Source organism: Pogoniulus pusillus, chromosome 14, assembly GCF_015220805.1.
Source record: "Pogoniulus pusillus isolate bPogPus1 chromosome 14, bPogPus1.pri, whole genome shotgun sequence".
Taxonomy (NCBI): domain Eukaryota; kingdom Metazoa; phylum Chordata; class Aves; order Piciformes; family Lybiidae; genus Pogoniulus; species Pogoniulus pusillus.
Window position 1 is genome coordinate 26,433,375 of NC_087277.1, and position 26,665 is coordinate 26,460,039.

General features: G+C 44.3%; 2 protein-coding genes across 5 annotated transcripts in view; both read left to right on the forward strand.

Moving 5' to 3' along the window:
* The first annotated feature begins 4 nt into the window (after positions 1-4).
* On the forward strand, positions 5-13,474 carry OTUD6B (OTU deubiquitinase 6B). Of its 2 annotated transcripts, none has more exons than XM_064154670.1 (7): positions 5-172; positions 3,161-3,315; positions 4,149-4,244; positions 5,501-5,813; positions 9,578-9,639; positions 10,694-10,800; positions 11,292-13,474. In XM_064154670.1, exons 1-7 carry the CDS (start codon positions 82-84, stop codon positions 11,374-11,376), a joined length of 909 nt encoding a protein of 302 aa, XP_064010740.1. In that variant the 5' UTR covers positions 5-81; the 3' UTR covers positions 11,377-13,474. The 2 variants fall into 2 exon arrangements, with proteins under 2 accessions (XP_064010740.1, XP_064010741.1); XM_064154671.1 differs by lacking the exon at positions 5-172 and adding an exon at positions 500-579.
* Positions 13,475-16,066: 2,592 nt separating this feature from the next.
* The window catches only part of SLC26A7 (solute carrier family 26 member 7), an 85,597-nt gene continuing 74,998 nt past the window's right edge, over positions 16,067-26,665 (forward strand). For all 3 annotated transcript variants that reach the window (XM_064154674.1, XM_064154672.1, XM_064154673.1), the window contains exon 1: positions 16,067-16,078. The gene's annotated coding sequence lies outside the window, so the exon portion shown is untranslated. The remainder of the gene's footprint in view (positions 16,079-26,665) is intronic.

Here is a 26,665-nt window from a genome sequence, read left to right on the forward strand (position 1 = left end):
GCCCGGCGAGGTCCCGCCTGCCGCAGGGGTTGGAGGTCATAAGCGCCGCCGCCGTGTGGTGCCGGTGTGCCTCAGGCACTCATGGAGGGCTCCGGCGATGAGGAGTCGGAAGCCGAAGGGCCGCTGCAGCAGCTGGTGAAGCGGCAGCGCAGGGAGAAACGGGAGCTCCAGGGTGAGGGCTGCGGCGGCCCGCCGAAGCGTGGGGAGAAGATAGGGAGAAGGGGAGAGTGGCTCCTTCGGGCGCCGGCCTGGCCGGGGAGGTGGTGGGAGGGAGACGAGGGCGTTCGCTCTCGGCTTTCTGCTGCGGGACGCTTGGCGAAAGCTGAGCTGGGAGGGACCGGTGGCTGGCGCGGTTGCCGCCGCAGGGCATTGAGAGAGAGGGCCGCAGCCCTTTAGTGTTTTCGCAAGGGGAAACGGATGACAGTAGCCAAAATGCTTGCTCTTGGCAGAGGTGTCAGAGCTAAGCTTTACTGCTAGGTGTGGTTCTTGTCACGCAGGGGGTCTGCGGAGTTCCCCTTGCTGTCATCTTCGGAGCTTAACGGCGCTTTAGAGCCGCAACGTGGTGCTGGGCTGTTTCTGGTAACTAAAGTATTGATACTTCGTTTCTAAGTTAAAGAAGGTGTGGCTTTGTAAAGCATTTTGGATTGAAAAGCCTTCGTGTGGGGCCTTGCTGCCCTGGCAGCTACGTTTGTTCATTCGAAGTGCAGCTGAACTGAAATGAACTTTCACCTTCTGCCCAGACAGAGGAAGGTATCAATAAGCAGAAGACCTTACAGTGCTCCACCTGAACGGCTCATGAGCCCCATTTCAGCTACCCTGGTACAACAGATAGGCTAAATACTTCTGGTAGCTGGATTCTCTTTTTAGTTGTGTTTTATAGTTGATTTTTAACCTTTTCGTTAAGCCTTCCTCACTGCTGATATCTTGATGCGGCCTTTTCCTTGGCTGGGCTGTTTTGGTATGTAAGTGTCCAGTTCTGGGCCCCTCAATTCAAGAAAGATGTTGAGGTGCTGGAACATGTCCAGAGAAGGGCAACAAAGCTGCTGAGGGGCCTGGAACATAAACCCTATGAGGAGAGGCTGAGGGAGCTGGGCCTGTTTAGCCTGGAGAAGAGGAGGCTCAGGGGTGATCTTATTACTGTCTACAACTACCTGAAGGGGCATTGTAGCCAGGTGGGGGGTGGCCTCTTCTCCCAGGCAACCAGCAATAGAACAAGGGGACACAGTCTCAAGTTGTGCCAGGGGAGGTATAGGCTGGATATTAGGAAGAAGTTCTTCACAGAGAGAGTGATTTCCCATTGGAATGGGCTGCCCAGGGAGGTGGTGGAGGCACCGTCCCTGGGGGTCTTCAAGAAAAGACTGGCTGAGGCACTTAGTGCCATGGTCTAGTTGATTGGATAGGGCTGGGTGCTAGGTTGGACTGGCTGATCTTGGAGGTCTTTTCCAACCTGGTTGATTCTATGATTCTATGAAACAGACCTATCTGCAGCATATTGAACAAGGGCTGGAGAAGAGACACTTGGGCTGCATATTGTAATTCAGTGTATAAGAGCTTAGTGTTTGGGGGTGCTTTTTCCACCCTCAGTTTTGGTTGAAATTTAAAAGAGGGGTAGGAATAGAGTGGTGGGGGTTGGTGGCTGGAGCACACATGGCATGTTGATTGGGAGAGGGTGAACGATAGAGGATTTTTCTACCTAAAGGTGACAAGGGGCTATCTAATTGCAGTCCTATACTACTTAGAGCAGAAGAGTGTAGAGAAGACAGAGCCCCAGTCTACCCAGTTAAGAGAGGCAAGTGACCTATAGGCACATGTTTTCCTACTTGGAAAATACGTTCTGGGTAAGTGCAGTGATTAAATGTTTGGCCAATAGCACCACATTTTGTTCTTAAGAATTAATATGAGGTTCACTTCAGGCTTTGGGAATAGAGCATCTCCTTCAATTGATGGTCCCTGTCTTCAACACCCCCTTATGTATCTGTGTGTGCCTTTAAAGTCCTGATTTCTTTTCCCCTCATTATGTTAATTGTTATGAATAAAACTGCTTTTCTGCCAAACTCAGCTGATTCATCTATGAGGCTGAATGCTTAACATAAATCTTTCCATGTGGGTATTCTTGCTTTCTCCTCTTGAGGTTTCATGATTACCATCTTCAGAGCAAGCGTGACAATTCAAGGGTGAAGGACAGGAAAGTGTACATGTGATGAATAGCAAGCAGGATGTTAAATAATTGGTGCTGTAATGCTGAAGTGATGAGAGCTAGCAGGGATTTTTTGTATAAAAGCCCAGGCTGTGGAAGCTGTGTTTGTTCATTCTGGAGGTGATGACTGTGGGGGATCTAGTTGGTAGTTCCCACAGGATAATGGGTGGGACGAGGGTCTTAAAGTATCATTGTCAAGAACAGATAGCCACAGATAGTGGCTGAAAGTGGTAGCATGAAAAATCCTCATGGGAGGAGAAAGAGAAAATATTTTCACAGCAGCAATGGTTAAACATTGGGGAAAAAAAGCTGCAGAATGTTCATCTGTGGAGACTTTGCACAGTCATCTGAATAAATTTTGAATGAATGCAACCTGATGTAGCTTTGAATTGAGCCCCACTTCAAGCAGGAGGTTGAGCTGGGTGACCTCAACATCCTTTTTAAACCAAATTATTCTATGAATTGAAAAATGGAGCCTTGACTTGCAACCTGAAAATACATGGGGAATTTAAGCAGGTTGAGGTTTTTTTTCCCTGCAACACCCATTTTGCTTTTAGAAACTTAACTTTACAGAAAGGTTACACTGCTTTTACTTTTAATCTGCTGTGATGTAAAAATGTAGACATCTTTCCTGTAACAGGACTTGAGGTCTCATTGCCCAGATGTTCATTTTGAAGGCACCAGGCTGAGGTGTGCAGTATTGATGAGGCTTTTAAGTATTTATAATAGTCACCTGGCACAAGATTTTTTTTTCTTTGTCAGATGTGATATTTGTATCTTTTAAGAAGAACATGGCTGCTTTAAAATATGATGCTCCTATCAGACAGTCTCACAGCTAAGCTGCTGAAGCGTGCTGATATGTTGGCCCTTTTTAAGTTGTTCTGTATGACTTGAAGTTCTCTTCAGTGATTGTGGAGTGCTTCTGTTGAGAGGTAACATTTCATTGCACTATTTCTCTAACAGCAAAAATCCAAGGCATGAAAAATGTAGTTCCCAAGAATGATAAAAAGCGAAGAAAACAGCTGGCTGATGAAGTTGCCAAATTAGAGGCAGAACTTGAACAGAAGCACAAGGAAGAATTAAAGCAGCTGAAGGAATCTTCACCTGAGCAGAATAAGGTAGGTGCCTTAACTTCAGGTGAAGTTGTACAGATAGGAGTTCTGTTAGGGCTTCTTTAATTATTAAAAATTACAGTGAAGAAGCACTTTAAAATTAATTTCTTCTGTATGCAATGTTAGGAACTTGATCTTTAGAAAGATACAGCTGTAGATACGCATTGCTACGTGGGACATTTGAACAGTGGAGTCTTCTGTTGTTGTTGAGCAGTAGTAATTCTAACAATTGTATAATTCTCTTGCTTTAATCATCACAGAACATGGTAATGGCTGTTTGAGTACTGCAGCCAGCTAGTACTGTGAGAAGAGCTCTCTCTTTCAGCCAGTAAGCAGTGTGCACACTGCACTATGGAATCTTGTAGGAGAATGTGAAGTGAAGATGTTAGGAGGAAGTTCTTCACGGAGAGAGTGATTTCCCATTGGAATGGGCTGCCCAGGGAGGTGGTGGAGGCACTGTCCCTTGAGGTCTTCAAGAAAAGACTGGATGAGGCACTCGGTGCCATGGTCTAGTTGACTGGATAGGGCTGAGTGATAGGTTGGACTGGATGATCTTGGAGGTCTCTTCCAACCTGGTTGATTCTATGATTACATCTGAGATGCACAATTCATAATTGTCTCTATGTAGAGAGCACATAAAAAGTATTGAAGTACATGGCAGTGGTTTAGTTTTGACACTGACTCATCCTGTGCTATACACAGATCTGTGTGGTTAACCCTCATAAATACACTCTACATTTACCTAGGAAGAGAAGTTAAAATGTGTTTCAGGAGCTGAACATCTGAGTTAGCATTTATATTAATAAGAACATTTAACTTATTTTTTTCCTTCTTTTCAGACAGATTCCATAGCTGATGGAGTTGCAAGTTTAAAGCTTCAAGGAGTAGAGCAACAAATTCAGCATCCCCGGATATCAAAAGCACAGAAGAGGCGGGTATGGTTTACAGTGCCATGCATATTTGTTTGAAATTATATTCACTTTAATAACCAAAGTCACACAGTTTTGCTGGGGATGTTATGTGGCTAATTTTCCTACTGGGTGCATTGAAAATCTGTAAAGCATCTTATAAGTAGTTGTACTTTTGCCCTCAACCATGAGCTGGGAACTGGAACAGATCATGAGATGGGAAACAAAAAACCTCAAATCATGTAAAAGCAAACGGTTTTAAAAGAATGTCACTAAAAACAGTACTACAGAAATTCAATTGCAATAATGCAAAACGTGTGGAAAATCTGTGAGTGGTGGAACTTCACACTTTTGAGGGTTTTGAATTGTTAAGAAGTGCTACCTGTTGTCAAGGCCGTTAGAGTTAAATCAGTTTAACATCTAAGCTTCACTTGTGATGGATTTACATTCTTGTACCTGCATGAATGCTGGTTCAGGGCTAGAGGAGCACTGCTTTACAGCAGAGGCCATCCCCTGTTAAATGAGCCCTGCCCAGAGCTGCCTTGTAATTAACATGATAAAAGGATGTTCTTAATTCTTCACACCATGGCAACTAGAAACTGCAGTTTAGCTTTCCTATATCGTGGTTACCTAAACCATCCTAATGTTGCTTCCTTTTTTTTAATTGACTTGTTTACTTGACTCTTATTCCCTGGTTAACTTAAGTGTAAACTTACACAGTGTTCTATGAAAGTGGTATTTATGTTACATAGTATTACATCACCTCTAGTGTTCTCTGAATGCATTCTTAACCATCTTTTAGGTTAGGACCAGTCTTTTATGTTCTGTAGTATCTAGCCTGGAGGAGTTTCAGTTCATGACATGAATGCCATTATGCAATCACATGCCCAAGTGGTAAATCTCACACTTACAACAGAAAATACTGCTCATAATTGTTTAATTAGAGTTCCCATACTTGCCAGCGTGGTGAGAGAGGTGATCCTGAAGGCATGACTGTTAGTGACCTGTGTGCAGCTGTTGTAAAGTGTTGCTGTGCTTGCTGATGTAACTTTCTCCTGTCACATCATTTGAGGTTCTGGGTCAGAGGCAATTAGGGTGTAATAGTCTCTGCCATTTGCTAAAGTTTGGATTTATGAGATTTCTGCTTTGGTAGTACTGATTTAAGGAGCATTTTACACACATGAATGTACTGAGAAAACAGAAGCAAGCAGTAAGCTGAGAGCTGTACAGGCATTGTCTACATTTTAACACTGGATGTAATTTTGATGTGTTTTTAATCTAAGGAAAAAAAAGCTGCCTTGGAGAAAGAACGAGAAGAGAGGATAGCTGAAGCTGAGATTGAAAATTTAACAGGTGCTAGACATCTTGAAAGTCAGAAACTTGCCTCCCTGTTGGCAGCGAGGCACTTGGAGATTAAGCAGATCCCTTCAGATGGCCACTGTATGTACAGAGCTATTGAAGATCAGCTCAAGGATTGCCACAACTCCTGTACTGTTGCAGCTCTGAGGAACCAAACAGCAAAGTACATGCAAAGCCACTTGGATGACTTCCTGCCGTTCCTTACAAACCCTAGCACCGGAGACATGTACAGCAGAGGTAAGACTTGGATTTTTAAAGCTGTTACAACTCTCTGGTAATTCTCAATCTTAGGCACAGATGAACTTGTTACACTGTTAATTTAACTGTGTTCTGTGAAACACAGACTTTACCCTGTATGAAACCTGGTACACCCAAATTGTCATCTAGTGAATATAATTCACAGAATGGTTTAGGTTGGAAAGGACCTCAAAGATCATCCAGTTCCAACTCCCCTGCCATAGGCAGGGACACCTCCCACTAGAACAGGTGTAATTCCCCATTAGAAAATGAAGTTGTTTCTGGTTACCAGATGCTCATTGTGTTCTGGTGTGTGGTGTAAGTTGCATCATAAACAGCTTGTCTGCCAGCTTTGGGATGATTTTTGGGGTCAACTTTTATGTTGATGTTTTAATTGACATAGGAAAGTTGCTAAAAATGTGTGAAATTCTTTCTTTGTAATAGTTTGTATGGATGTTTTTTCTTATTGAACTTTTACTTTCACTGTTTATGCTAGGTCTTTCAGAGACCTTTCTTGTAAATAGACTAAACTGAAAAATCCCATAGGATGGCTTAGGTTGGAAGGGATCATATCCTCCAACCTAAGGAGGCAGAGATGCCTGAAAACTCAGCTTGGCTGCTCAAGGCCTCATCCAACCTGGCCTTGAACACTCCCAGGGATTAGGCAGCCACAACCTCCCTGGGCAGCCTATTCCAGAGTCTTGCCACCCTCAAGAACTGAAGAACTTCTGAAGATCTCAGTCTTAATCTGCTCTCCCTCAGCTCCAAACCATTCCCCCTAGTCCTGTTGCTAGACACCCTTATGAAGAGTCCCTCTCCATCTTTCCTGTAGGATGCCTTCATTTTAGGAAGGCAGCTCTGGGGTCCCCCTGAAACCTTCTCCAGGCTGAACAACCCCAGCTCTCTCAGCCTATCCTCATAGCAGAGGTGCTCCAGCCCTTGGATCATCTTTGTGGCCCTCCTCTGGACTCGCTCATGCAGCTCTGTGCAGAGTGACAAACAGAACTGATGCAGTATTTGAGGTGGGGTCTCACAACGGCAGAGTAAAGGGGGAGAATCCCCTCTCTTGACTGGCTGGCTACATTTCTTTTTTAGTGTTGTGATAGTGTGATGGTTTGAGAGTGCCCTGCTCCCCCCCACTTTAGAAATCACCTAGACTAGACTCAGCTGGCTCTGGAAATTGAATGAAGCTTTTATATTTACAGCTTAGCACAATATACAAGCAGATATTTACAGTATAGACAGAAATATACAAGTTAAAAGATAATACAGAAACACAACAGCCCTCCCAGAAACCTGAGTCCACATGAGGGGCTCCCAACTGCCCTTCCACCTTCTTCCACTCCTCTCTACCTTACCCCAGACATTGCCTTGTGCCCAAGGAAGAATGGAGGGTCGGCCAGGGGGGTTAGGAAGCAGGTGGATTAGTCAGGTTAGGTTAGAGAGAAAAATACAGCCCGCAGTCCGGACAGGGAGCGACTACTTTATGTTTGGATTCTTGCTGTTATACGTCTCAGCAAGCCTGTGAGGGAAGCAGTCATCACCATTGTTTTCCTTTCATTGCCTGTAATCTAGTTCTTCTCACCAAAACATTCTAGCTAGCTTCAGACAGGCACAGATGGTTTGGGTGTTACCCAACTACACCCAATGCCCCCCACTTTGGAAAATCTCCCAGACTATACTCAGCAGCTCTGGAAATGGAATGAATAAAGCTATATTTGCAGCTTAGCACAATATACAAGCAGATATTTACAACAGATACAGCTATATACAGAAACATACAAGTTAAAAGTAATACAGAGACACAACAGCCCTCCCAGAAACCAGAGTCCCCAGGAGGGGCTCCCAACCACCCTTCCCCCTTCTCCCCACCTTACCCCAGATTTTGCCTTACATTTAAGGTGGTTTGAAGGGTCAGACGGGGGTTAGGAAGCAGGTGGATTAGTCAGGCAGGTTAGAGAGAGAAGTGCAGCCCAAAAAGCCCAGAGAGAGAGACTTACTTATCTATGTGTTCTTGTTCTTATACATCTCAGCAAGCCTATGAGTGAAGTAGACATCACCATTCTTTCATTTTCACAGCCTACAACCCAATTCTTCTTACCAGAATATCCCAGATGGGCTCAAACTAGCACAAGTGTGGATCAGTAATGTAGGCTGAGTAAATGCAGTTAAATGGAATTCCTGTACTATTTATTTGAGCAGTGGTTTATTATTCTTTTTACTGCATCTTTGGAGTGCCATGTAAATCACTTCATACATTTTTAACTTACTGCTCTGTTCATTTAGTCATTTTTGCTGTGGAGTTAATTTAGTGACTGGCTGCTAGTGTGAAGTAGGAAGTGCCTCTCCCAGGATAATTGTCACAGGATAAATGTGCCCCAATAGAATACTGAATGACATTCTGCAGAGCAGAAGGGAGTTGTGGTGTTCTTATCTCTTATTATCATAGTGGATTTATAGTAAATCCATCTGGCTGAATAGGAGCCAGCAGTGTGCTCAGGTGGCCAAGGAGCCTCACAGCATTATGGTCTGTATTGGGAATTGCATGATCAGCAGGACCGGGGAAGGAGCTGTTCAACTATAATCAGCACTTATGATGGACACCTTGAGGACTGTGTTCTGTTTTGGACACTACAAGAAAGACATTTATGTACTGGAGTGGGTAGAGAGAAGGACAAGGAAGCTGGTGAAGGGTCTGGAAACAAGTCTAGTGAGGAGCAGCTGAGGGACCTGAGGGTTTTTAGTTTGGCGATGAGAAGGCTCAAGGGAAACATTATCGCTCTCTACAAGTCCCTGAAAGGAGGCTGTGGCAGGGTGGGCATAAGTCTCTTCTCCATTTGTCCTGTCACTTGTTAGGAGGGAAGCAGCCTCAAATTGTACCAAGACAGCTTTAAATTGGATGTCAGAAGAAACTTTTTCACTGAAAGGGCTCTCAAAGACTGGAACAGCCTGCTTAGGGAAGTGGTTTAATATCCATCCCTGGAGGTGTTTCAAAGAGGCAGAGGCTAGACTTGGTGGTAGAAGGAGATAATGGTTGGACTCAGTGATCTTAAAGGTCTTCTCCAACGCAAACAATTCTGTGATTTGGAGAGTGTATGCAAAGCAATCCTGAGCAGTCTTCAGAAAATTAGTTATTTCCTTATGAGACTTTATTCATAAGGTTCAGAAGCCTGAAAGGGTGTCATTCATAAACTTGAAAGCCTGATTTCTTCAGAATATGATCTACTGAAGGCTTTTGTAGCTATTAACAGAGAACTACTGGAGATAAATACTTCAAAGGTTAAAAATAAAGGCAGCTAATTTGGAAATAAAAAGCCACCAAACCAGCAGCTTATCTATATACACTTACAAGATGTAAAAAAACATGCCTCACTTTAGCTGACCTAAGAAGTAGGCATATTAATTGTTGCCATATAATTTTCTTGAGTCTCAAACCATCACCCTCTGGAACTTAACAAAAAACCTTCTTGCTTGTTAGCAGTTTCCTGAATAAAAAGTTTTAAATGCAAGCTAGTACTTCTCTTTATTCCCATACTTGTTTTCATTTTTGTCTTCAGTCTTAATTTTTCTCTACAAGAATTACAGGGTTGTTTGGGGATTTTTTGACCTTTGGTGTTTTTCTTTTCCTTTCCTACTCTTTACTGAAATATTTTCCTGTACACCATGTTTGGACTAGGTTCTATTTTGTGCAGTTGCTTGCTGTTCCTTAGCTGCTTGTTCTCAAATAAGAGAAATACTAAAAGTTTTGTTTTCTTTCCCTACAGAGGAGTTTGAAAAATACTGCGATGATATAGCAAACACAGCTGCGTGGGGTGGTCAACTGGAAGTAAGTATTGGCTTGATAATTTGTTTGTGAAACTCTGAAGCAGGTGAATGTACTGTTCAAAAAGGGCTTCTTAAGCCTGTGTCTCTTTTCTCCACTGGTAGCTGACTCGCTGTCTCAGGAAACAGCTGCTGCTGTGTTCTTCGGAAAACACTTCTTAGCTCTATCAGCATAAATAGTTTAAACCTCCATTCCTCTTTCTTTTTTCCACTTCTAATAAAACTTTAAACATTTATGATTTTTACACTTTGAGAAACCACCTTTAAATGCAAGATCTCTTCAGTGTAGTTTAGTTTGTGGCACTTATTTTGTTGTGGGGTGGAGTTTTTGTTGCTGACTTTTAAAAGTAACTCTTCCATTCGGTTTCTGTCTGTGAGACTCTGATTCTAGTGCACTGTGGATCAGGCTTTCGCTTCTTGAAGCAGGGTATGAATTAGGTGACTGGCTTTGTTATTTCTAATTGTTCTTCCTCTTTCCTTTTTTTTTTCACTCCAGCTGAGTAGTTGAAACTTTAGGTCTGAAGGGAGGCTGTAGCCAGGTGGGGTTGGTCTCTTCTCCCAGGCAACCAGCAACAAAACAAGGGGACACAGTCTCAAGTTGTGCCAGGGGAGGTCTAGGCTGGATGTTAGGAAGAAGTTGTTGGCAGAGAGAGTGATTGGCATTGGAATGGGCTACCCAGGGAGGTGGTGGAGTCACCATCCCTGGGGGTGTTCAAGAAAAGACTGGCTGAGGCACTTAGTGCCATGGTCTAGTTGACTGGCTAGGGCTGGGTGATAGGGTGGACTGGCTGATCTTGGAGGTCGCTTCCAACCTGGTTGATTCTGTGATTCTAAATCAATGTTGCCTGTGTTGTGTCATCAAAATGATTCATTTAAGGCAACCTGCTTTCAATTGAAGTTTTTTTGAAGTTAAAATAACTTTGCTAACTTTATTAAAGTTGGTGATATTTGAAATGTCATGCTCAAACTCACATCTGACAAAACTAAATGCTGTGTCTTCCTCTCTCCTCTCTACGTTGGATTTAATCCTATCATCAAATTGGTTTGACGCCTCAAAGCTAAGGGCTTTGTCACACATCTTGCAAACACCTATTGAAGTGGTGCAAATGGATTCCCCTCCCATCATTGTTGGTGAAGAATATTCAGGCAAACCAATAATACTTGTGTAAGTGTGTAATTTTATCCATTCTTTAAAAAATAGTGCACTTATCTCTGTAGCAGGGTGCTCAACATTGGTTTTCACTTGCTTTTTATTTTCTGTTACATCTCTAACATTGAAACTGTGCTTGAACAGAAATGGTTTGTGATTGACACGGTTTAAAGATAGAATTAGTGTTCTTAAAATGCTAAAAATCAGTCTGAAGTGTGATTCAGTCACTGCTTTATAGAATACTACAAGGTCAAGCTACAAGATCATGGTGACATTTATGTAAGATGTAGCAAGAAACCTTTTGTTTTGTTCCTGCCTGAAGTTTCTGTCAGTCTGTGCCTGGAAGTCACCAGAATTAAAACTCATCTTTAATACTCTCTTATTTAGTCAACTATTTTCTGTGATAAAACTTGAAATTAGCAGCACTGAAAGATAGTTTAATAATGTTTGGCATGACATATATTTTTAGTTAGACTGAACACTAATTCTATAACTTTCTTTTTCAGGTACATGAGGCATGCCTATGGATTAGGGGAACATTACAATTCTGTAAAACTTCTAACAGACACTGCTACAGAAAATGGCAGCTAGCATAGAAAAATCATGAATCCACATGGATGAAAGTTGCATCTTTGAATGTTGGGCTCCAGGCAATTCCCAGACAGTGGAAAGTGAAATTAAGTGGAATGGATGAAAAATGGGAGGGGGAAGGGACATGGAAGGTTTGACTATAAACGAAAAATAGCTCTAGATTTGAAACAAAGCCAAACCAATATCACATGACAATATGTTGAACTTGTTGGTATGCATCTTGTTTACACAATCTCCTCTAAAATGATGGCTGTGTAGATCAGGAATTCTGTTTTATTTAGTAAGAGATTCTTCCTGTGCTGTAATGAAGCTAATGAGTAGTAAATGTTTTGGCTGATTTGCATTTCTGCTGAAGAATTCAGGTTAACCCACTGGTTCCTGTTACATTATTTCTGGCAGATTTTGATGATTGTGGAACAGTTAAAGACATTTAAAATCACTGATTTTTCTTTTGGTTGATGGAATATCCTCTGCAGTGTTTCTTTAGCTCTTTCAGGATGCTGTAGGACTCCCCCCTATTTTGGTTTGGCCAGAGAAGAGCTGAAGACTAATCTAGCAGTAGAATGTCTTGCTTGGCTGAAGGAAGTACACAGTCCTTTTATTTTAAAGACCTTCATCTCAGATTTATACTAAGGGTGAGGATGTTACTTTTGGGGGTGTTTCTGCAGTTGACAGTAGCAACTGAACACTTGATGCTGTTTCTAGTGATGAATCTGTCATTTGACACCAGAACATTGATGCAAGTGAACCATGCTGTTCATCCTTCAGCCTTTAATCTGTGCATTTCCATGGTATAGAAATCATCCAAACAAAGAGCTCTTTAACGTCCTCACTTCAGGTACTGAAACTCATCTGAACTTATCGTTGATGGATCTGCTGATCTCTAAGCACTTTGAAACAAAATGTGATGTTTTAAAATGCTTAAAACAGCTGGTTGCATACAAGTGTAAGCATAACCACCTTGGGATTTGTCAGTGTCTTTTAAAGGTGACCTGCAAAAGAATGAAATTTATTTTCCTTGCTTCTTAACGATGCAATAAGACTTGAAAAGTGGAATTTTTTAATATGGATCAACTTTTTACATTAGAAACTTGGACTTTTGTCATTAAGTCACTATAAATGTGGCTCCAAAAACAGCAGCCTACTGAAACCAAAGCTGTAATGCAATTATCTTTGAACAACAGAAGTGATTTATTCACTTTTTTTGTCAATGCCTTAGTCAATAACATAACTGTATTTTAGTGCTGATGAGTTGGAGAAAAGCAATTAGTCTAAAGCTGAAACACCTTTGCCTGATTTGAGGATTACGAGCTAACAGTGTGCATCTTGTAGTTGTAGACTGATGTTCCTGAGGCTTATAGAATTGCTCTTATTTAAGAAGAAGGGAGATAATAGTCATTCTGAATGAGATTATGTCTGGTTTAAAGCACTTTGAGTAAGATAAGGAGAGGGAAAATAATCAGAAAAATACGGGACAACGTTTTGAACAAGGGGACTTAAATATGACTGGTGCCTGCCAGGCAAGCAAAGTATTAATGGGATCAGGAGTTTTTACATCCTTATTTATCTGATACAGTATAGAAATGCAGCTGTGCTTATGGCAGCTGCTTTACTCTAGAATTTATTTTGCTGCTTTTATTGTATAAAACTGTTTTTAACTGCAATTAATAAATGGATGCAACAGGATGGAAAAAAGTGTCTCTAAAAGTAATAATCAGGCATACTCTTCTCTGTGGTGTTTAGAACTGATGTGATAGGAAATGCACATGCTGCGTTTTATTGCCCCTCCATGAATAAATGGCCTTCAGTTTATTGGATTTTTTCATCTTTATTTGATTAAATGACAAACAGCCCCTTCCTGCCCCAGAATTCTGAAGCAACTGTAACAACAGTTTGTCTTGTAGAAGATATTTACAATTTGCAGAAAGCAAAATAATGGTTTAATATAGTGAGTGAAAGATCCTTGCTTATGCTGTGTGGGACTTGCCAAAAAGTAATAAATTGGTTTACTTGTGGCAAATCCTGTTGTGGTCATTTATTTTGTACTTAGATTGTTTCTTCTTAACTCTTGTAATAAATTTGCTCATTTTAAATCTCACGGGCTTTAGTGTTCTACTGTAATGTGAATTCTCCACCAACTTACTTTTTGTACTTGAGCAGACAAAGCTTTAGAAACAACACAATCAATGTTTTAGTTGGCCTCTTCTGGACCTGCTCCAGCATTCCCTGTTCCTCATATGCTCAGGGCCCCAGAACTGAATGCAGCACTCCAGGTGGGGTCTCACCAGAGCAGAGGGGCATAATCACCTCCCTCATCCTGCTGCTCACACTGCCTCTGGTGCAACCTAGGACATGGTTGCCTTCTGGGCTGCAAGCAACCATTGCCAGATCATGTTGAGTTTTTCAGCAACTCACAGGCTCAAGTCCTTCTCCTCCACACTTGCTCAGTTCAGCCTCTGAACGCATGACAGCAGCTATCATCACTACAGTTTCCAGAAAGACCTCTCCCAGCATCTGTGCTCTTGTGAAGTCAGAACTCTGCAGACACAGGCACAGTGCAGACTCTGGCACACACATGCAAAGTAAAGCTAAGTATGCCTGCAGACCCCACTGTAAAGATTGGCAGGACAACATATGGCCCTCATTTTTGGCTCCTGGTTTCAGTCTCAGTGCCAGTCCTGTCAGCTCCTGCTACAAATGCTGAACACACTGTTGCTGGTGTTGTCAGTGTGCAGAAGCCTGCCAGAGCAGAGCCGGAACTAGGCCACTTCACCAAAAAATTGTTTACAATGCATGCAAATTCAGGGCTGGTTCCAGTTTAGTCCCCTGGGTGCAACACTTCCACCTATGACACTCTTGCACAAACTCTCCTTGGAGCATGAGTCCCTTCAGTGGGCTGCAGTGCTGACTGGCTTGGTCTTGGCTGGAGGCGGGCCCACCTTGGGGTGAAGGAAGTTTCTGGAAGCTTCTTACATGAGCTATGCTATAGCCCCAGCCCCACTAGCAAATCTCAAACATTTCAGTTAAAGCACCAAAGTGTGTTCAATTTGAAGGTTCTGTAAAGCTTCCCTGATGCATTGAAGCTGCAACTTCCTGAGGTGGTGTTCTCATCCCCCACCACCCAGCCAGTAACTGACTTCCCTGGCCAGCTGCACCTGCTGGCAACGGGCACAACACAGCCCCTCTGCTCTGGACTGCTCAGCGGTGCTCATGTCTCAGAGGTGCTGATTGCCTCTGCCTTGGTCAGCTGCAGGTGGAGCAGAGGAAGCTTCCTCTATGAGCTGTACCATAGCCCCAGCCTCGCTCTCAAAATCCCACCAGACACAATTAAAACACAAAAGTGTGCTTGGTCCATCTTAAGGGTCATGTAAAAGTTCCCTGATGCTCCCCATGAAGCTGCAAGCGCCTAAGGTGTTGTGCCTGTCCATCACTGGTCAGCCAGTAATGGACTCACTGGCCAGCTGCACCTGCTGGAGCCTGGCGACAGGCTCAGCACAGCCCTTCTGCCCTGCTCCCTGTGCAGCCCTTCTTCTCTCCCAGTGCCTCAGACACACACAGCCCTTCACACCTCCCCCAGCACCTTCCCCATCTGCCTGTCAACATCCCAGCAAATGATGGAGCCTCAGAGAAGGAGGAAATTTGCACTGCTGGCTGTGGGCAACGGCAGCTGCCTGGGCAGGCTGAAGCAGACAGCCTGGGGATGGCACAGCGTGGGGATCCTTCTCTGGTGAAACTGGCAAGTCAGGAACCCTGAGTGTCCCAGGCTCATGCCACAGGGATACGTGCTGGGAGCAACTGTCTCCTGCTCAGAGCCTGAGCTGCTGCCTCTTGTGGCCTTTCCCAGGCTGGAGCCTCAGGTTCTCAGGCCTCCCCGCGGTGCAAGACAGAGCCCAGAAGCTACCAGTGCAGGGTGAGGAGCTTCTGGATGCCAAGGGAGGCATGGGGCTGGGGTCTGTGCAAGCAGAGGAGGAAGAGAGAGATTAAGAGGACAAGGAGGCCGAAGAAATGGGCCTGTTACTGGCAGTGGGTGCTGGAGGATGAACCTCCAGCCAGCTCCTGCTGGGGGTCCATTGCCTCATAGCTCTGGCCAGGCACCATAACGGGGCACGGATGCTGTGTCTCCTGTCCCAGAGGTCTACTTGGCTGGCCAGGAGAGGAATAATGCACTTCCCTGCTTGACTTTTGGTTTGGCATGTGCCTGGAAAGGTGCAAGGAAGAGGAAATGGATGTGGATATGAAAGAAGATGGCGGTGAGCAGATGGAAGTAGATATGGTTGGGGAAGAGGAGGCAGATGGATACATGGAGAAGGAAATGGAAGTGCATTATTGTGGAGAGAAGCTGATGCAGGTGGATCAGTTGAGTTTGCCACTTGCTCTGGTTTCCCAGGCTAGAGACAGATGGAAGAGGAGGGGTGGAAGATAAGGAGAGCAGGGACGCGGCCCCAGATGGCACCCCGTAGGTGCCTCAGCATTGCAGGGTGCAGATGCCTAGTGTACCCCCAGGTGCTCGTTAGCCGCGGTTCAGCCCCTTCCCTCGCCAGCCGCCGCCGGGGCCGCTCATTAGCAGCAGCTGGGGCCGGGCCCTCCCCGCCAAGACAAAAGGCAGCGGCGGGCCCAGGTCGCGTTGCTCCTGGCCCTGGCTGAGGCTGTCCGCGATGGGAGCGCAGCTCGGCCCCTCGGCTGGGTGCTGGCAGGGAGGGAGGTGAGGTCCCCTTGTCCGTCCTCCCCGGGTAGGACTGTTCGTCTCCGCACGGCTACAAGGTGCCGATGAGGAACCTGCCGTGCACCTCCTGCCGGGCCCTGCGCCCGCCCGGCTCTCCCTGCCCGGCTCTCCCTGCCCGGCTCTCCCTGCCCGGCTCTCCCTGCCCGGCTCTCCCTGCCCGGCTCTCCCTGCCCGGCTCTCCCTGCCCGGCTCTCCCTGCCCGGCTCTCCCTGCCCGGCTCTCCCTGCCCGGCTCTCCCTGCCCGGCTCTCCCTGCCCGGCTCTCCCTGCCCGGGCCCAGAGGCTCCGTCGGGCTTTCTACAAACGCTGAGACGAGGGATGGAGTGAAGGCCTTCAGTGTCACAGAAACACAGAAGTAACCCGGTTGGAAAAGACCTCCAGCGTCCTGCGTGGAAAAGTCTTACATCCGACACGGAGCACCAGTCCCAACAACGGTGAGGTGTTTCTAGCAGACTTTTTTATGTGGTATTAGATGCTTAGCTGAAGATAAACTGCACCAATTATTACATAGAAATCACTAATTTTATAAGCTTTTCACCTCTTTTCCATCTCAGGAGGTAATGATTTCTCTGCATGTGCAGTAGCCTTTGCTGTGAGTGCCAGGAAGGGTCCCAACCATATGATGATAGGTGACATTTTTATCTTCAAACATCTGGTCTTCAGCCATGAGTATCTCAAGTGTGGCCAGGGAGGTAACATCAAGTAGTTTGCACTAACAGTTCTTGATTATTACTTAGAACTCCATGAGGAAAAGAGCAGTCTAGAAATAGTAGGTACTAAATTCCATTGCCACTTCCCTCAAGCCATGCAGTCTCCTTGAGATACACTTTCATATGTATTTGCTTTATGTAGCATTGATAATTTGAGTTTTCTCCTAGATTTCTTTTTTCTTTAAATTGAGGAGGTCTTTTTTACAACCTTAAATTACCTGAGCTACAGAATGGCTTTTTGTGGTCTTGGCTTCATGGAGCTGAGGAAGTTGAGTGGCTGATAGCTGTTTGCTTTGTTATCTCCCACACCTGAAATCTGGTGTGTCCTCTCGGTCTGAAGTTTGAGAGCTTTGAAAAGGGATTTGCTCACCTTCTGAAGGTTAACGTTTGGGAGAGTTTCTTTCTTTGCTCGCTTGCTTGCTGGGGGTATTGGACAAAATAACAAGTTTGCAAACTGTTGTTTTTTTCCCTGTCACTTGGACCATGATGTTAGCACACTTTTCTCACTCCTGGCACAGTAAATACTGTAGTTGGTGTAGCAGATTTTAGTAAACTGGTGTCTCTCACAGATCCTCAGAAGAAAGCTTTCAAAGGGTAAGTAATGGGGAAATTCTTCACAGAGAGAGTGATTGGCATTGGAATGGGCTGCCCAGGGAGGTGGTGGAGGCACCGTCCCTGGAGGTGTTCAAGGAAAGACTGGATGAGGCACTTAGTGCCATGGTCTGGTTAATTGTACAGGGCTGGGTGCTAGGTTGGACTGGCTGACCTTGGAGGTGTCTTCCAACCTCATTGATTCTATGATTCGGCAGAGACTTTGTTACCATCTGTATTTAATACCAGGTGTCCCTGTTTACTGCAGGGTGTTGGACAGCACGACCTTTAGAGGTCCCTGCCAACCGAATGCAAGCTATATGATCTGTGAAATTCACTGAGTTTTGGGAGTTAAGGATTTGTGTGTAGGATAATGAACTTTCAACCCCCTATTCACTGATGTAATGCAGTTAAATGCTCTTGAAAGAGACTGAGGTGGAGTGGATGTGCCTCTTTCCAAATGTGTGTGATTTGAAGGGTCCCGTTGTGGAAAAATAAATGCAGCTTCATAGCCATAATTATTTTAGCTGGCATGTTTAGCTGAGCAGCAATGAAACATACATCATCTTCATGTGGATGGTTAATCTTGCCAGTGATTGATACCATGCAAGCTGAAGTTACCTCACTGAGTTTGATAGAATGAAGTCAGTGAAAAACAGCATAAGCTGGGTAATTAAACTGGACAAAGTGGCAAGTAGGTTTTTTACTGTTTATGTTATTGCAGTTTATTGAAGTGTTACTAGATAAGGTGAAAGTCCTTTCTTTCAGCAGTGATTGATTCTGCTGTGGATGTGTTTAAACAAAACCAGTATTTTGGGATATTTCAGTCAGTAAAGACATGCTTTTTCTTTTCTTTGGAGAGGTGCATTGTAAGATTTTAGTTAAAGAAATCCATCCAGCCTTGAAATTCTGTTGGTAACTCGGGGAAGCAAAGCTTGTTGATCTGCTTGGGAGAGAGGATTTTTATGTAGGTGCTGGTTTTGCTATCTTCTCTTAAGGAAGTCAGTCAGTTGGTTGCAGGAACTGGGAACCTGTGTTACAACAGAAAAATCAAATTGTCTATTCATCTGCTTTTTCCACTTGAAGGTAATGATTATTTAGATTAAAAGTACAGCATTTATACTTAACAGGATATTTTCAAGCCCTTTAGCATCAAATGAGGTAATTATATTTCATCAGTCAGCAATATTCTTCTTTTCAGTTTGGCCTTTGGGACCATTTTTGTAGAATCATTGTGCAAGATGGGCTGGTTGGTTTCTTAATCTATTTTTTTAAAGGGATTTTGTAATGGAAATCAGATGAGTAATTTAATTGTAAAAAGTTATAGAAGCAGAAATTCAAGCCTAAAATCTGCAGCAAAAGAAAATCCATATGTTTAATTTGTTAGAAAGCATTGTTGTTTGGCATTCTGTAACTACTTGGAGCAGTATCTTAGTCCAAGATTTCAAACAGCTGTGTGATTATTCAAGCCTGCTAGCATTTCACGTGCTGTATGCCAGTGAGTGTAGGAAAAGTCAAATCTCCTCAAGACTCACTTGCAGTTACTCCTAGCTTTTGTTTTAGAACAGAGTTGTAAAGGATGTGCTCTCACACAGGCTTAATTTTCTCAAGGTGCTGTGCATTAATGGTTGCTCTTTCTCTGTTGTCAGATGAACACAGGTGTTTCTTTGTGCTCATGCTACAGGCCACTGATTTGCTATGGTGGGTTAAGGTTGTAGAGGTTAAATTATTAGCCTGTGGTATGATTAATTGTACAACGAGAAAGAGAATTAGGTTACCCGTGAATGTGGGGAGAGAAACTGAGGTGGAATTGGAAATCTCTGGGAGGCATCTGGGTGTTGCAATACTGAGCAAAAGGAAATCCTGCATGTGCACTGTTCAGCATGAGCAGGCATGTCTGTGGAAGTAAATGAACTTTACAGTGGCCAAAGTATTTGGATTTTAAAGCTCCTGTTTGTCTCATTCTTGATGATCCTAGATAAGAGGATTTACAGTACTCTCTATGGAAGAACTTCATATGTGATTGGTTTCTGGTTCAGCTGCCTAATTAAAGTTCTTATGCTGTTTAAAATGCTTTATAATACTATATATTATAGAAGACAGCAAATACAAATGAATTTTGAGTACAGATGTAGGCAACAGAGATGAAGGTTGAAGCTGGTCAACAGCTTGAAAAGCCAAATATCTTAAGACATTTAGAAGTGGAATTCCTCTCAGCCAACAGTAACACCTGGATTTCACAACAGTTTAAACAACTTCCCAGATGGATTTTCTTCTGCTCCCATTTCTGTAGACACAATTAACATTATGAAAAAAGAATGAGAAACTTGAGGATCTGTTTATGGCATCTCTGTAATGCTTATTTAGTGGCAAGTAATCAGCTTCATAAGGGCGACAAAGCTGGTGAAAGGCCTGGAACACAACTCTGAGGAGAGGCTGAGGGAGCTGGGGGTGTGCAGCCTCTAGAAGAGGAGGCTCAGGGCAGATCTCATTGCTGTCTACAACTACCTGAAGGGACATTGTAGCCAGGTGGGTGTTGGCCTCTTCTGCCAGGCAACCAGCAACAGAAAAAGGGGACACAGTCTCAAGTTGTGCTGGAGGAGGTCTAGGCTGGATGTTAGGAGGTAGTTGTTGGCAGAGAGAGTGATTAGCATTGGAATGGGCTGCCCAGGGAGGTGGTGGAGTTGCCATCCCTGGAGGTGTTAAAGAAAAGCCTGGATGAGGCACTTAGTGCCATGGTCTAGTTGACTGGATAGGGCTGGGTGCTAGGTTGGACTGGATGAGCTTGGAGGTCTCTTCCAACCTAGTTGATTATGTGATAAGCTGGGGAACTGCAGAATCATGATTGAAAAAGATCTGCTGAGATGATTCAGTATAAACCCCTGGTCAAGCAACTGAAATATCTTGGTATGTTGGCTGTGGAGAGAAACAGAGTTAGCTTTTTAAAGATGTTCAGCTGAATGATGCCTAGAAAGTAATGTTAACACTATCCTGAATTTTGAAGTGAGGAGTTACTCATCTGCTATGTAAACAGCTAGACCTTGATGGGGAAAGCTGGGCAGAAGGCTGCTTCAGTCCACTGCTGGGACTCAGGATGATTTTCCTCCGTTGCCACTGTGTCTGTCGTGTCTCTTTAGTCACAAGCTGTTTGGGATCAAACCTACCTCTAGTTATACATGTAATTGGCTCCTGGCCTTGGAGTCACTTGGTGCAGGCTGGCTGGTGCCTGTGTTGCTTTTCACAGCAGGCTATCCAGTGCTGTGTGGCACAGCAGTTGGCTTTGCCTCTTTGCCAGACCCTGTATGATGTGACTCTAAGAGAGCAGACGTTGTTCTGCCTGCCCTCCTCTCAGGTTAGCTTCCCAAATGAACTGAGGGTGATTTGTTCAGCTCACCAGGGCAACGTTTTTATGGGATGGAAGTGAGGGTATTTATGTGTGTTTGAGTGCTGTAGGAAGGTTGTTCTGGGTTAATGGGGATGGAAAAAATCTGGGATACATCATTGAAGGAGTGGGTGTGCAGAAAGAGACAGAACTGATGTAACCTTACATTGGTTTTGTCTTCTTTTGAAGTGAAGCCTTCTCTAAACTTTGCTCAGTTATCTGGAGCAGCTGAAAACATCCAGGGAGTGACTGAAAAATGAAGCAACGTGGATGCTGGAGAGTGCAATGCCTATAAGTTTTGCTTTTTTGTCACTCACTTATTGGTGTGGATATTTTCCGTGGATTCCTATCCCTGTTAATGCTGTACTGCAATACAACTAATGAATTGGATTATTCTTAAATTAGGAAGAATGAACTTAGTCACTCCTCTGTTCTCAGGCAGCTTCTGTTTCCTGCATCAACGTTAACTGTCTGCTCCTTGCTTGGTGTTGCATATGGCACAGCAGAAAGGTGGTCTCTGTCCTAAGGATCTTTACATTCAAATATTAGTCTTGAAGACAAAAAATTGAGTTTCAGTTGTGCCTTTGGGGAGCCTTTCAGCCTTCTAGATGGTTTGAAGAAAAGAAACCAAAACCAACTGGCACTTCACAGGGTATTTGACAGCCTAAAAATTGATCAGGATTTGTGATACAGATTTGAGGAAAGTGATTTTGAAATAGTGGTGTTCAGTGCTTTTTCTTAATTAAAAAAAGCCTCTTATTTAAAACCCTAAACCAACAAAATAAGCTGAAATGTACACCTGCTGCCCATGGGGATTGTGCTGTACTTCAGCCCAGCATGGTCATAGACCAACTGCTGTTGCCGTGCCATAGAGCAAGCAAACAGTGCACTCAGTAGGTCAGTCAGATTGCTCTCTTTGGTATTGTTTACAATAATTGTTAATTAGTTTCCTAGGATAGTACTTCATTTGTGGTCAAACTAAAATGTACACCAGATGGAGAGAAAATGAATTCCAAAGCTGTAATCTATCCATATATGTAATTATTATTTGTAACTCTGTAATGGCAGTGGGCTTGGCTGTTTAAACGCCAGCCACAGACAGATCAAGCAGATAACATTGCCAAAGCATTATTGAGGGGTTTGAGTAAAACACAAACAATTGATATAGGAAGGCTTTTTGACTGACTTTTTCCATATATTGCAGCTTGGTATCATGATTGGTGGCTTGGTTTGGAGTGTTGCAGCTTGGTGTCGCGGTCGGTGGCTTGGTTTGGAGTGTGGCAGTCTGATGCTGGGATGGGTGGTTTTGTGTGGACTGTGGCAGTCTGATGCTGGGATGGGTGGTTTTGTGTGGACTGTGGCAGTCTGATGCTGGGATGGGTGGTTTTGTGTGGACTGTGGCAATCTGATGCTGGGATGGGTGGTTTTGTGTGGACTGTGGCAGTCTGATGCTGGGACTAATTTAGAGTCTCTAAACAAAACCATTAATCTAAGTTTATACCACTCATCCTGGTAACTAAGTTTTCTGTACAAATTGTCCCAAGATGTGTATTAAAATGAGATTTTAAAACTTTCTTTATTTTTTAACTCCCCTCACTCCAATGAAATCCTGCTACAATTTCAGCTTTGGCAAAATCAAAGCAATTACAGTTGGAAACCACAGATCTGTTCCGTGTATGCCTTTTAAAATGCACTGTGCTGCTTATTGTCTATCTTGGAAGCACTGCAAATTTCTGAATGATAATTTCATTTGAGGGAAGTAATCCCAAACTGGGAAAGTGCAAAACTGGTCTGTGATAGGAAAGAAAAAATCAGCATATAACTGCATCAGCACATAGGAGCATATGGGACAAGTTTTAATGAGGTGAAAGGGGATTGTCTGTATGGAGTATGAGAGTCAGAATGTGGAGATCTTCCACGAGAGGAGGAAATCAAATTGTAAAGCAGTGGAAGAGAAAGCAAAAAAAAAAAATACCAAGGTGAGATGAAAAGTCTGAATTTGAAAAGCAGTGATGGAAAAGGAACTGTGAGGGGGAAAAGGCCCAAGAAGATGGTTTGTGTCATTGGTGAAAATCAGGCACTAAACAAAAAGCGACTGCTGAGCACCTGAGTCAGCAAACTACCCAGCCATATGCTCAAGTGCATTTTTATCTAACGAAGCACTCCACAGTCAATTAAGCAATCACTAGGGTCAGGAGAAACCTTTCCATAACTGCTATGAGAATTTCATTGCTTAGTTGTTTTTTTTTGTTTTGATGGTTTTTAATTCAACAGGACTTAAGGCTGTCTGCTCGTGTTGTTTATGGGGTGACAGGAGATGAGGCTGAGAGAAGGGAGGTATAAGACTTTCAAAGTGTTTCTGTGAAATTTAAATTTCATATGCAATGAAAAGTGAGGCCTTCCTGATTACTTTCTGAACTGTAGTTAAAAGATAGGAGTTTGATCAATTGATGGGTTTCTGGTTTGGCAATGCATCTTAAAAATACAGGTTTTGGATTGTTTTGGAGAGAGCACTGGCATGGGACAGGCTTGATTGTCTGTACTCCCTCACCGTCACAAGGAAAGGTGATAGTTTGGACTGGGTGATCCTGGTGGTCCTAGCATGACAGGAGGAGGAGAGCCAGGGTTAAACTTGCCTGGCAGGATTTATGCCCTACCAGGACAAGGGTGAGAGTTTGGACTGGATGATCCTGGTGGTCCTTTCCAACCACAGTGATTCATAGTGATTAGATGTTGTGCTGAGGGATTAGTCAAGGACTTTTCAGTGTGAAACTAATGATTGGACTTGATGATCTTGAAGGTCTTTTCCAATCTAATAAGTTTCCTAAGATTTGGAGCTGTCTAGGGCAGATACTAATTATTTTGGAAAATAAGTGGAGTTTGCAGTACCTGTTGAGTTGCAGTGGTATATTTCTCTTGCCTTAATGAACATGTTTCAAACAGAATGTACAAGCATCCTAAAAGCATGATTTAATTAAAGCGTGCACAATTCAGTGATGATAATGAATTGACCACTTCTTGTTAGTGAGCTATGATCTTGGTCTTCTTCCTTTCTGCTCTCTCAAACGTGGTGGAATGGTGTATATTGCAAGCATCTTGTACCATCTTTATCATCTGTTCTTCACCCTCCACTTGGTACCATTCTCATAGTCCCAGGAAAAAGGAGACACTATATTGTGCAATGTAGATCCTGCCCCCAGAACCCCAGGAAAGGGATCATGTTTCAAAGCCATAAGGCCTTTACTGACTTGCTGCTATCTGATGATAAATTGTCTAATCTGAGTAACACTCAACACTTAAAGCAGCAAAACAACAACCTTCATCAATAGTCATTAGCAATCACATAACGGAAAATAGGAGTATATCTTAATTAGCATGTGGAGAAGAGGTATAAAGGTAGAATACATTGCTCAAGACCACCTAGAAGAGATTTCCCTGCAATAATTATAGACCACTAACAATTAGGGCAAAAATGTCCAAATGCTAAGAGGCCAGTGCAAGTCTGATCAATGGAATTGCTTCCTTATATAACCACTTGTAGAAAATGAAGGGCTCTGCAGCGGGACCTTGACCACCTGGACAGATGGGCAGAGTCCAAGGGGATGGCATTCAATAGCCCCAAGTGCAGGGTGCTGCACTTTGGCCACAACAACCCCATGCAGAGATACAGGCTGGGGTGGGAGTGGCTGGAGAGCAGCCAGACAGAGAGGGATCTGGGGGTGCTGATTGATACCTGCCTGAACATGAGCCAGCAGTGTGCCCAGGTGGCCAAGAGAGCCAGTGGCATCCTGGCCTGCATCAGGAATGGTGTGGTCAGCAGGAGCAGGGAGGTCATTCTGCCCCTGTACTCTGCACTGGTTAGACCACACCTTGAGTGCTGTGTTGAGTTCTGGGCCCCCCAGTTTAGGAGGGACATTGAGATGCTTGAGAGTGTCCAGAGAAGGGCGACGAGGCTGGGGAGAGGCCTTGAGCACAGCCCTACGAGGAGAGGCTGAGGGAGCTGGGATTGGTTAGCCTGGAGAAGAGGAGGCTCAGAGGTGACCTTATTGCTGTCTACAACTACCTGAGGGGAGGTTGTGGCCAGGAGGAGGTTGCTCTCTTCTCTCAGGTGGCCAGCACCAGAACAAGAGGACACAGCCTCAGGCTGTGCCAGGGGAGATTTAGGCTGGAGGTGAGGAGAAAGTTCTTCCCTGAGAGAGTCATTGGACACTGGAATGGGCTGCCCGGGGAGGTGGTGGAGTCGCCGTCCCTGGAGCTGTTCAAGGCAGGATTGGACGTGGCACTTGGTGCCATGGTCTAGCCTTGAGCTCTGTGGTAAAGGGTTGGACTTGATGATCTGTGAGGTCTCTTCCAACCTTGATGATACTGTGTGAAAATGTGCAAGTAGCTGCATTTGGCCAGGTTGTCATCTCAATTATTCTCAATTAAAATGGACTGTGGCTTGGGAATTGGGGAAATTTGTGGGGAATTTGAATGCACTATATGGAGTCATTTGGATGATGCCTTTGGTTGAGCAACTTCGCTAATGTATATTTCAGTGGCTTCTTAAGGACCTGGCATGCAAGTCCCTGTGTTCTGAGTTACTGAGCACAGCTGTGGGTTGTTTTTTTTTTTTCCCTGCTACTTTGGATGAAAGTGCTGGAGAGGCAGCAAGAAGGTTCCTGATTTCGGAGAACTTGGTGAATATACAGAGGGGGGTAGGATGGGTGGTAGATTTAATTTGAGTTATTTCTACACTGTTGGAATTTGGAATTGAAATACCTTTTTTCCCCATAAGCTGTGGACCGTGTATGGGGTACTTTACAGGCTCACAGGATGTTAGGGGCTGGAAGGGACACAAGGAGATCATCGAGTCCAAGCCCCCTGCCAGAGCAGGACAATCCTATCTAACAGATCACACAGGAACGCATCCAGACAGGCCTTGAAAGGCTCCAGAGAAGGAGACCCAACAACCTCTCTGGGGAGCCTGTTCCAGTGCTCTGTGACCCTCACAGTAAAGAAGTTCCCCTTTGTGTTGAGGTGAAACCTCTTTTGCTGCAGCTCACACCCATTGCTCCTTGTCCTATCCCAGGGAGCAGTGAGCAGAGCCTGTCCCCCTACTCCTGGCAGCCCTCAGATACTTATAAACATTTATCAAACCTCCTCTAAGTCTTCTCTTCTCCACACTAAGCAGCCCCAGGTCCCTCAGCCTCTCCTCATAAGCCATGCCCTTCAGTCCCCTAATCATCCCTGTGGCCCTCTGCTGGACTCTCTCCAGCAGATCCCTGTCCCTCTTCAACTGGGGAGCCCAAAACTGAACACAGAATTCTAGATGAGGTCTCAGCAGGGCAGAGTAGAGGGGAAGGAGAACCTCCCTTGATCTGCTGGACACACCCTGATACACTTCAGGATCTCATTGGCCTTCTTGGCCACAAGGGCACATTGCTGTGCCATGGGTAACTTGTTAGCCACCAAGACCCCCAGGTCCCTCTCCACAAGACTGCTTTCCAGCAGATCACCTCCCAACCTGTCCTGGTGGAGTTCCTCCCCAGGTGCAGGACTCTGCACTTGTCCTTGTTGAACTTCATCTGGTTCCTCTGTGCCCAGCTCTTAGTCTGCCCAGGTCTCTCTGGATGGCCACACAGCCTTCAGCTGTCTCAGCCAAGCCTCCCAGCTTGGTATCATCAGCAAACTTGCTGAGCAGACTCTGTCTGTGCCCTCATCAATGTCATTGATTCTGAATATTTTCTTTCAAACTTCTTTTTGTGTGTGTTTGGGGTGGGGTTTTTTTGTACATGTGTATCTAGTTTGCTAAGTCCCAAGTGAGGACAAGACTTCTTCTTGCAATAAGCAGATACTTCAGTGCAACTGCTTGCTGTGTGAGTTTTCTGAAGCTATTATTCTT

Bases quoted from the DNA above. Each gene is read 5' to 3' on its own strand.
- OTUD6B (XM_064154670.1), top strand. From the start codon at position 82: ATGGAGGGCTCCGGCGATGAGGAGTCGGAAGCCGAAGGGCCGCTGCAG. The intron at 4,245-5,500 runs GTATGGTTTACA...TTTTAATCTAAG, and splicing joins CAAAAGCACAGAAGAGGCGG to GAAAAAAAAGCTGCCTTGGA. The intron at 10,801-11,291 runs GTAAGTGTGTAA...TTTCTTTTTCAG, and splicing joins GGCAAACCAATAATACTTGT to GTACATGAGGCATGCCTATG.